Here is an 11,963-nt window from a genome sequence, read left to right on the forward strand (position 1 = left end):
TGAGATAGTCATCGGAGCCCGTCTTCATCATGGGATCGTCGTTGGAGACCTCGAACTACCTAGGAGGCACTTCGCTCGGCTGAGGCACCGCGTTGGCTCACCCATATATATAGAGGGGGAGGCCGCCCTAGTCAGCGTAGCGGGCTCGGCTGGATGCGCTAGCTTGCCTCGTTATTTCTCTTCCAGAAGAAAAAAAGCTTGCATCACTAGTAAACCAAAACAAAAAAATTCAGAGTGTCGATATACTGAAAACCATGAAAAAAAGGACACTCTGGATTTCTGTATATAAAATAAAATATAATCATTTTCGTAAAAAAAAAAGTTTATGAGAATTTAAAAAAACATGAATTTGAAAATATAGTTCGCCAATATAAGAAATGTTCAGAAATATCAAAGTATTCATCAAATTTATAAACCATGAATTTGAAAACGAATTAATCAATTTAAAAAAATACAAATTCGAAAACAACTTCATCAATTTTGAAAGAATATTCATGGTTTTTGTAAAAGTGTTCGCAAAAAGTAAGTAACATTCAATAGAATTTTAAAAATATTCTGAAACAGACATCAATTTTGAAACAAAAATAACTACTTTTTACAAAATCATCATTTTTCCAAAGTTCATCAAATTTGAAAACAATTTCATATTTTTTGAAATGTTCACAAAAATGAGAATGTCCATTGATTTTGAAAAATGTTTACTCATTTAGATAATAATAAAAGAACAACAAAAAATAAGAAAGAAATGAAATGAAGAAAACCAAGGTGGAAAACGCACAAAAAAGTAACAAAAAAATCCCAGGTGACCGCCGTCAAATATGGTGGCACGGCCGTGGTCATCCACCGCGCCACCCTATTGTGACCGTGTGCCTCCCCCATCAAGGACGCAACGCACCACCTCGTCCTCGTCGTTGCCCGAGCTGATATTGCTTCCAAGTGTGCCTCCGTGCAGCCCAACCACCTGCTCCGTTGCTCCGATTGTCTTCCACTCAAAAAGAAAAGCTCACATAATTGTCCCAAGTGAGCCTGGTTGAGATAATGCAGACAAAACTCTATGAGGCATGGTCCTATTTTGCATTGTGTGGGTGGCGACCTAGTGGTGCGGGGGTAGCGAGCTCGTCGACCCGATCGACGTGACCCAAGGGGTCGGTCTGGCTGGTACGTCAAGGCAGTAGCCTCGAATTTGGGCGCATCATTGTGGTTTGCCATAGCATGGGCTACAAAGCGTGAGTGTTGTGCAGCGGTGCGACTCGCATACGATCCAAGGGTATGTGTTTTGATGCAGTTGTAGACTCTTGTAGTGTCAGGGCCGGTCCTGGTATTTCAGGGGCCCGGGGAGGCTTTCTCGCTTGTGTGGTTTTCTGGCCTGGTTTTTCTTATAAACTGATCTATCATGTTTGGTTTTTGATCCGGTTTTCCTTATAAACTCAATCATTTTCTTTCTGAAATATATTCAGGTGGGGTGTCTCCCCCTGACCGTTTAAAAAAAAAACATTTGCATGTTGTTTGGCTGTTTTGCATCCTATCTTCTTGCATCGTAGCACCAACTCTACACATTGTATTTGGTTGCTCGCATTAGTTGTGCGCATACAAGTGCATGTTGTTTGGTTGCATATAGATAGAAAGGTGTGGTAATCTTCTACCCTACATGATGAGCTTGCATGTTACATCTTACACACGATCACATCAATAAAAGAAACAAAAGAGCACTACAATCATGACCAACTGAACGAAGATGATGAAGTTCTTCACTTCAAAGTGTGATCCACCTTGCCAACTTCAACATTGCATGTATAGCACAAACTTGGAGTAAGCATCTTTTGCCGCTTGTCTACTCTTAAACCCTTTATGGTTATTGTTCTGATAACTTGACACTTGTTCATTATATGCTTCCCATGAATTGTAAACCCCTGGAACCCTACCGTGGAACACCACGTACCACTTGTCCTTGCATTGCCAAAGAGCAACAGTTCAAGTAGCAAGCAAACACTAGACATAAAACATAAGTAAGCATGCATGATCATACGACATAGCAAGTTCATCCTACCACTACCATAGTGTCATCTTACAACACATCCAAAATATATTGTTGTCCTACCACCGCAAATTCACCATTGGCGTGTGGGGTTACTATACCACTTCATCAAAATAATATAGGCTAGCATCAAGAGTTTATCAAGCCGTAGCTTTCACAAAATGTACATAGTCACTGTCACCATCATTGCATCGCCATTGACGTCGAGGATCATGCACGTTGTCACCACCACCGTAAGAAGCACTAGTACTAGTGCTTTCCCAGGCAGGTCCTCAGCTAGAGAACCTTGTTGGTCTCTCCCATGGTAACAAACCCAACACCCTTGGCTTTGTTGTTCAACGGTGGCTGAGAGGACTCGTGAGAGCCTCTGGGCTGAAGCCATCTTGGTCCATGACAGTGTTGTAGAGGTCAGGGTGGACGTCGACCGCCTTGCTCTCGATGATTGCGTTGGCGACCTCCTTGATGGCCCGGGTCATGCAGGTAAAGACGGCCACCTCCTCCTCCATCAAGGCTTCCCTCTTGCTCTTCCTATCAAGCAGAGGAATGTGATTGCCATCCTTGTCAAGAGGACTATCAAAGTTGATGGTATCTGACTCCTGGGTGTCTAGAAACTTAGGCATAGACGAGCCGAGCGTCTCACTAGAGTCGAGGGAATGCTTGTCGGTTGCCTTCCCGGACGAGAAAATCTGTTGCATCTAGTGGTAGTTCTGGATGGTTTGTCGAGGTACTATGTGTGCTTGGATGAGCCTAAGAATAAAACACATCATAGTGGTTAGTTAGAATGGCATGCTGCATAGGCTTAAGCATGTGATTAGTTAGAATGACATGGTTGGTGAGCTAATCATGGTGTGGACTTGGTAGTGCTTTGCGTCCAAAAGGATTGAGCAAGTGTCCTCACCCAAGAAGCCATGATCAGGTCTCCCAGCTTGGACACTATGATCCACCTTGATCTTCACTTCCCGAGGTGGTTGTAGGCCTCGGTGGAGGTGACCTCCTGTCCACAAAACTCGAATACCTTCTTTGCAATAGCGTTCAAGTGCACCTTCTTGAAGCGCTTGTCATTCGTCATCTCACTGACTATGATCTCACACATTTTTTAAGCACGACCATCAACAAAGAACGGCTATCATCTCATGGAGTTTCCCCCACCATCATTCTTATCCTCTGCGGCTGCCTTTTGAGCAGCAGCACGAGTTGCACCATTGGGTTGAGCCAACACAAATTCTTAAGCCACAAATAGTGGAACCGTACCTGACACGTCAAAAACTTCTGAATCAAGAGGCAACTGGTTGATTGGAGACTGGGAGTCCTTGATGTATGACGCCGGAAAAAGGCTCTAGGAAAGGACAAGCGCCTTACTAAACTCTTGCATATGCATATCCTACAAGCACATCAGCAATAACACAACACACTACATCTGGACGGTAGGAACTACGAGTAAACATGGACAATATGAATGAACACTTCATATGGACAGATCAAACGAGCACTACCACATGGAGACGCGAATGATCTAGTTCAAGAGAACAACTTAAATCATAGCAAGGAGCTCAATGAATTGGCAAACATACTTGCATACTGGCATACTGCCAATCAAGCATACTACCAATCCATCCATCACTACTACCTTGCCGACATGGAAACAACTCCTAGCATGCTTCAAATCCGTCATCACTAGCTACAAGAACATCACACTCACACAGATCGGCTAGTTACAATGCTCACAAATCTAACCCTACCAGATGCTCACGGATCTAGATAGAACTAGTAGAGAGAAGGAGGTGATTGAACTCACAAATGCCATCGGAGCAGCCATAAAAGAGGCGTTGAGGACGTTGGAGAAGAGCAGGAGTCGATTCACCGCTACCGCCAACCGATGGTCGAAGCAGTAGCGTCGCTTACCTTGTTATCGCTTACCTTGTTATCGATATCGATCCTCACAGGAGCGAAAGCTCAAGAGGGGGGCATGGTGGCGGAAGCTTTGACGCGCTACGATGAGGCTGGCTATATAGGGCGATCAATCGGCGGTTGGTGACATCAAATTCTCTCTCCATTTTTTCGCAGATGTGCGCGAGCTCCCACCATCTTCGCGGGCGCAGGGGGTTAGCGTCGCATTCCCCTCCCTGCATTGCTCGAGCCTGACTCACTAGAAACGGTCAACTGGGTCTGGTTAGGACTGCTTTAAGGTTTATACGAACCGAGATTCGCATGAAAGCTAGGCAACCAAACAACTGTTTTTCTTTCCACGCGGATTTATATTGAGCTTGATACAGGCAACCAAACGTTTCATTGTTCTTTTTTTAAACACAGTATAAACGCAAACGCTTATATAAACGTGCATATACTCATCTCTATGAACGCGTACACACATCTTATCTCTATGAACATCTCTCGAAGACTGAGTCGGCATATCATTTTAAGATTTACGAATTCACTATAGACGCCTCGTCATCCGCATGAACTTCTCCTCCTACTAAATACACATTGCCAAAAATCCTAAAATGAATCTAAAAATAATGCGAGCAATATGACTTAAACCCTAATGAACTGGGATACCACTATTCTTTTAACCATCCAAACATAAATTAATTTATAAAATACTCCCTCTGTAAACTAATATAAGAGTGCACTGTATAATGATCAAAGCGCTCTTACATTATTAGTTTACCGAGGGAGTATTATTATTCTCCTACGCGCGCATGCATGGGTCGTCGTCACCGATGACACTGTAAAATTCGCTGGACGACATCGCTCAGTGAGTAGTTGGCATACAGCCACAGTAACCGTGAGCGTGACTTGATTCTCACAAAAGCCGACGCTCCAGTCCAATAGGTACGAACGAACGGGGCAATTAGCGGCGACGCGTCGTTATTGTCACACGAGCTCAGCATGATTGACAGACTTGTGGCCAAGAAAATACTACCTCCGTCCCAAAATAAATGTTTTAAGCTTAGTATAATTTTGTACTAACGCTAGTACAAAGTTGAGACAGTTATTTTGGGATGGAGGGAGTACTTGTTATACTTGTTAGTTTACGTGTATCGATTGATCGTCGTGCGTGCAGACAATCGAGTGGTTAAAAAAAGTGTACTAGCTTTGGGGGTTTGCTTAGGCATCAGTCATGACTACGACAGCCCATTGAGAAACTAATAAATTGCAAACGACAGCTAAATGCTCCCTAAACTCCCCATCAGAGCACCTTTGTCATCAAATATCAATACATCATAATCGACGACCTCTGCAACTGCGAGATGTAATAGTACCACTTGCCTACCCTAGATCGGACAATTTTTTAATCTATCTCTCTTAATAATAAAGAGGCTGCTTTTTCGTCGGAATTTTCACCACGACATTTTTACAAAGAAGCCCCTGTCTTTTTAGATAATTAAACTCACGGTCCTTCCTCAAGTGAGAAAAGGTTTTGTTCAGAAATAAACCCCCTTTCTTACCCTCGCCTCCCCATCCCAACCGTCAGGAGGCGCCCGACCTGCGCGATGTCGATGGATCTGGAGGCGGGTGCGACGACTTGCTCCGGTGATGGTGCCGTCCTGCTCGTCTAGAGAAAGAGAGAGACACAACGTGAGGGAGAAATGATGGAGAGGAAGAAAGGAGAAGGAGAAGTGGCGTAAGGTGAGGGAGTCAATCACTGGCGGCGGTGCCTCCGGTGACCAACGAGCGGGCCTAGTTTTTTTTTTCAATTATAATGTAACGGGGACGCGTGGACTCTCGTCGGCCTTCGTGGCCGGCTTTTAATGTTTAATGTTTGCTTATTATTTTTGGAAATGCTTTATTTTTTTATGAGCCGACAAAAAATGGGTCGAGCCAGTGTTGGATGCATGCGTCGATCCAAACGCTGAAGCGGACGTTGTGTCCGTCGGACCGACTCAAACAGACAAAAAGCGGACAAAATCGCCGTTCGTTTGGGTGAGCCCGTTGGAGTTGCTCTAACCGCAATGAAACAGTTCTTGTAATGAAACAATAGTATTTGTAATGAAACAGTAATTGTAATGAAACAGGTGTACTAAAGATCCAATTTTATATTCAATGTAATCCAAAATACTATTGGGAACAATGAAAAAAATTATAAACTGAATTTATTTGCCTTGTTATCACAGAATATACTCCTAGGTGAATATGAATTCAGCAAAGTGTTTGTAAAAGCACTTGACTGAAATTAAATTCAGTTAGGTGCATGTAAAATCACTAGGTGCATATATATATTCAACAAAGTGAAGCACTAGGTGCATATATATTTAGCAAACTTAACTTCAGCTTCTACTTCTACATGTACTTGCGCTTCTTCTTCATCTTGCAGACCGCAAAGTCCATCCCCATCTCTCGCACAGCATCACGACGACATCCTTATCGCCAACCAACATCGCTCCATATCATCCACTTCGCATCCACCATCTCCATCACCGATCCATAGGAAGCACATGCAATTCCAACTCCTCCGAAGCCAAGAAGCTCACGGTCAAAGCAATAAACCCAAGTTTTGACGTCGTACGTGGGGTGTGAGTGGAGCGGGGTGCGAGCGCATAGCGGGTGTGAGTGGAGGCGGAAGAAAGATAGAGATGACAAGGAGAGAGGGTGGTGGGTGAGGTGGCGGAAGTGAGGCAACAGAAAGAAGAGAGAGCGATAAGTGCGTGGGTGACACGAGTGTAAAAATGAAAAAAAATCAAGAAAAATCATAGCATAACAAAATTAAGTTTTCTTCGGCGGCAATTACTTCGGTACAAAGAAAGCACATAACATTAATATTAATCGTTTGTAGTATTTCATAATGAACATGGAGTATAATGTACGTGAATATGCAATGTGACATGCGGTCACTCATCTCGATTATCTTTGTAAAAGTACCGTCGAAATTTGTCACAAGCCTCCCTAGAAAGTTTTTTTGAAAAGTCACTAGTTGCTAATAATAGTGCAGTACTACATTCGAAATGCCGAAAGATGAAAAGAGAACTCGTCCACCAGTCCGGTAAAAAAACGAGCTCGTCCACCCCGCTGCCACCGTGCACGACAGCTCACGGAGCCCGCGGATCGCGATCCGCGTGACGGCCGCAAACCCGAATTCACACCCTCCATTCGGCCCCGATCCAACGGCGCCCGTCCCGTCGATCCCCCGCCGCCCGTCCCGCGCGGCCGAAACCCAAATCCCAAATCTTCGCGCGCAAAGCACCAAACCCGTCTCGATCCCCTTTAAAACCCACCTCCATTCCTCCCCGAGTCCACCACCGGCAAGTGAAATCCCAATCTCGATACGCCACAGGCAGCAGCAGCAGCAGCAGCAGCAGCCAGATCCTTCTCCTCCGTCCCGATGGCCCGCACGAAGCAGACTGCCCGCAAGTCCACCGGCGGCAAGGCGCCGAGGAAGCAGCTGGCGACCAAGGCGGCGCGCAAGTCGGCGCCGGCGACCGGCGGCGTCAAGAAGCCCCACCGCTTCAGGCCGGGAACCGTCGCGCTCCGGGAGATCCGCAAGTACCAGAAGAGCACGGAGCTGCTCATCCGCAAGCTCCCCTTCCAGCGCCTCGTGCGGGAGATCGCGCAGGACTTCAAGACCGACCTCCGCTTCCAGTCCTCCGCCGTCTCCGCGCTCCAGGAGGCCGCCGAGGCCTACCTCGTCGGGCTCTTCGAGGACACCAACCTCTGCGCCATCCACGCCAAGCGCGTCACCATCATGCCCAAGGACATCCAGCTCGCCCGCCGCATCCGCGGGGAGAGGGCCTAGGCTCTGCATGCGCTCTGTGATGTGTCAGCTGCGCCTGAATCCTGCTAGATGTTTATGACTCTGTAGTTGTTTGCTCCTCTTGTTGTTTCCCCTGCTTGTATGCCCGATGGATGCCATCAAATGTTCAAACCTCTGGTTTGATAAATGGAAATGAAGTATCTTTTATGATAGACCCGCCCACGTTGTTCTACCTTTTCTGTGCAGTTAGATCTTGTGCGTGCTGGTCCGACTAGGTGGGTTCACTGTGTGTAAGAATGGAATCCCCTGTTTGATTGCTGCAAGCCTGCAACTACGAATTTCTTGGGGATTTTGTTCCTGGATTCTCTGGCTGGAACTGTTGGTCCGGATAGTAGCAGTTCTTGTCCTGTGGTCCGGATGTGTGTCGGGTCGTTCTGTTTGTGGGTGTTGACATGATGTGTCGTCTCAGCCTTTGTATCGTGATTCTTGAATGGAATTGGAATGGAAAAGTTTCGGTTATCATGCTAATTCTCTCCCCCAGTGTCCCTGTTTGATTATAAATTGCTCCATGATTCTGCAATGGTTTCGTGATATGAAGCGATCTGATTATGCAAGTGACAGGTTTGGACAATATGCTGCTCCCCATGGGCTATGCGATTTTGCTGGGGCGCTCTGTTATTTATAGTTGGCCCCTGCGTGATTCAGTTTCATGCACGTTTCTGCAGGCATTTGGTGAATTTATTTGAGATCTCAATTTATTTTGGCCTTCGGCTCTGGTTGATGTGATTCTGAAATTGGCTGGACTGGTTGATGCGGGCTAGATGTGATCTACGGAGTAAGTTTATCTCCGTTTCTCAGATCTTGTTAATTAGGTTCAGTGATTGGATGTTATGTTTGCTGAATGATATCCTTCCAGTTCCAGGGATGATTCCTGTGCTGAGTTTTCTCTGGTTGCGATTGTTCATGTCTCCATGATGATTCTTGTGGATCAGAAACTTGAGTTGACAGTTACGGTAGATACTAGAATTGTTTTGTTTTGTCTGATCCCTTCAGTATTATCCACTTAATCTAAACAAGTTTACAACATGCAGTAGTACTGTACATCATAAGAGAAACAAGTACTGTGATTAAACTTGTGCTGTGATCAGCCTATGAGAGTATAACAGGACACACTGTAAGTCCATTATTTTCTTTATCATCCTACACCGCTGTTACCTGACATAATGCACAATTTGGTGTCAGCAGCACTCTCTCCGATTAAACTTGCGCTGTGATCAGTCTATGAGACTATGTCTCAAAGTTTTCATGAAAGATTAGAAGTGGACATGAATACAAGCCACTCATCACTGCAGTTGCTATGCTATGACGTTGTTTGCAGCTTCTGTGGCTGAATTCTGTTAAGTAAATAGGCAATTTTCCGAGCATATTAATTCACGAGATAATAACTAGCATGGCATTGACTAGACTAATGATATACTGATCTTGAGCTAACCTAGCACATAATACGCATATAGTGGATACATCTATGCAGACAAGCAGTAGTGCTAGGATAAATACGAACATGAGGATAAACGAGTCATACCCTCCAATCGGCCAGTTGGCCGTAGCAGCAGCGGCGGCGGCGGCAGTATCCTCTGCCATCTTCTTCTCGGCTTCCTCGCGGAGACAGTCAGCTTCGCTTGGTGAAGACATGGCGATGACGAGGGCGACGCGGACATAGACGAAGCAGACGGACGGAGGCGAGCAGTCGCGTGATCGCTCCCCAAAAACCTAATCGCCCCTCTCCCATACAGGAACCGGAGAGCGCGAGGTTTCAGAGGCCTGCTCTCCCGTCGACCGTGTACGCGGTAAACGGGACGGAGTCGCCGGCGGCTGCAGCAGTCAAGGAAGGAACGCGTGAGGCAGATGTGATCTGATTCTCGTGACGGCTAGGGTAGGCGACCGCGTGCTTATAAAGGCGGCTGAGGAGGAGTGCGCGAGGGCACCTTCTCTTCTCACTCTCCAATAGCATGTGGAAGAGAGACCCTTATAAAGGGGTCCAAACTCTCCTCCACTAGCGGGGTGGGACTAAACTCCCACCACCTTGTCATGCCACCACCTACATGGGCCCTTGGAGATTTTTCTGAAATTCTCTAATGGGCCTAAAGCCCACATCCAAATTTCAACAATCCCCCACCAGATCTCAAGGGCACATCGTGTTCCCTCGTTCCAATCACTGTTTTAATATACCAGCATTTCAGTGAAGACCTATTAAGGTTGAGCTTCACCTAGAACAAGTAGCTACACCCCTTTACAACTGAACAATGGACTATGCCTTGAATTGTCAGTTTGGCGTAAAGGAGCTTCACCACAAGTCTTACTAGTACTAGACTGCCGAAGGTGACCCCTCGGGTGGAGCATATTAGTCACACTCCTGGCCTATTCATGAGTTTACTAGAGATCACCCAAACCTCATAGACGGTGACCAGCTGTCAAGCTCATATAGGTGTGTTCCTCCAAAGATCGCTCTGTAGGACAGTATCTTGCTTACATATAAGCTTTAGAACACATTAAGACAGTAGTCATCCTACCATACAGTATCCGAGAGTATTGCATCTCCAACGGAGTGGGTTAGTAAAGTTACTCTCCTCAGTTCACCACTGGCTTGTTTTCCCAGGTTCTACTTCACGGGATCTCCGATCATATAGGTTGGGTTACTACCATGGCAACTCATGTGGGTCTCATACCCATCTCCCTCGATGCACTATCTATCACAACACGTGATAGCCCTTTAGTAAAGGGATCTGCCAGATTCTTAGCCGTTTGGATATAATCCAACGCTATCACTCCGGAGTTTCTCAAACATCTGACAGACTTCAATCTCATTCTTATATGTTTGTTGGACTTCATATTGTCCTTTGAACTCTTCACTTTAACAATAACCGTTTGATTATCGCAGTTCATAAGGATAGCCGGAACCGGCTTCTCAACCACAGGTAAGTCCATCAAAAGATCTCGAAGAAATTCTGCTTCGACACCAGATGTGTCTAATGCTGTTAATTCTGCTTCCATTGTCGATCTTGTTAAGATCGTTTGCTTGCAAGACTTCCACGAAACAGCACCACCCCCAAGAGTAACATATACCCAGTAGTGGCCTTCATCTCATCAGCATCAGAGATCCAATTCGCATCATTATACCCTTCAAGTACCGATGGGAATCCCGTATAGTGAAGACCGTGGTTGACAGTACCTTTCAAGTAGCGCATAATTCTTTCAACAACACGCCAATGAACATCGCCCGGGTTTGCGACAAACCGGCTAAGTTTGCTCACAGCAAACGCGATGTCAGGCCTCGTTGCGCTAGCTAGGTACATAAGTGAACCGATAATTTGAGAGAATCTCAATTGATCTATAGTTGTGCCTTTAAACTTTCGAATAAGCACACTAGGATCATATGGTGTTTGACAAATTTTGCAGTTTGAATATCCAAAGCGACTCAAAATCTTATCAACATAGTGAGATTGCAGAAGTGTAATCCCACCCTCATCATCTCTCAACAGCTTGATGTTCAAGATAACATCAGCCACCCCAAGGTCCTTCATCTCAAAGTTTTGAGACAGAAAAGACTTAACCTCCTCAATTAGTTTGAGGTTGGTTCCAAATATCAGTATGTCATCAACATACAAGCACAATATAACTCCTTCGCCCCCACCATGGCGATAGTATACACATTTGTCAGCTTCATTAACAACGAAGCCAACAGATGTCAGAGTTGTATTAAACTTCTCATGCCATTGCTTAGGTGCTTGTCTCAGACCATATAAAGATTTCAGCAACTTACACACCTTTCCTTCCTGACCTTCTATCACAAAGCCATCTGGCTGTTGCATATAGATTTCCTCATTTAGCTCTCCATTTAGGAAAGCCGTCTTAACGTCCATTTGATGAACGAGAAGACCATGAGAGGCCGCCAATGAGAGTAGTACTCGAATGGTGGTCAGTCTAGCCACAGGTGAATAAGTATCGAAGAAATCTTCCTCTTCTTTCTGGGCATAGCCCTTGGCCACAAGCCTAGCCTTGTACTTTTCAATCGTACCATCGGGCCTAAGCTTCTTTTTGAACACCCACTTGCATCCCAATGGTTTGCAACCATAGGGACGATTAGTGATTTCCCATGTCCCGTTAGCCATGATGGAATCCATCTCGCTACGGACCGCAGCTTTCCAGTAATCAGCATCTGGAGAAGCATACGCTTCTGAA

At 45.5% G+C, this 11,963-nt stretch overlaps 1 protein-coding gene across 1 annotated transcript; it reads left to right on the top strand.

Annotated features, from left to right (window-relative positions):
- Positions 1 to 7,272: 7,272 nt before the first annotated feature.
- Positions 7,273 to 7,936, top strand: LOC123410467 (histone H3.2). The gene has a single exon (XM_045103415.1). It carries the CDS (start codon positions 7,356 to 7,358, stop codon positions 7,764 to 7,766), a length of 411 nt encoding a protein of 136 aa, XP_044959350.1. The 5' UTR covers positions 7,273 to 7,355; the 3' UTR covers positions 7,767 to 7,936.
- Positions 7,937 to 11,963: the final 4,027 nt, after the last annotated feature.

Source organism: Hordeum vulgare, chromosome 7H (genome assembly GCF_904849725.1).
Source record: "Hordeum vulgare subsp. vulgare chromosome 7H, MorexV3_pseudomolecules_assembly, whole genome shotgun sequence".
NCBI classification, from domain to species: domain Eukaryota; kingdom Viridiplantae; phylum Streptophyta; class Magnoliopsida; order Poales; family Poaceae; genus Hordeum; species Hordeum vulgare.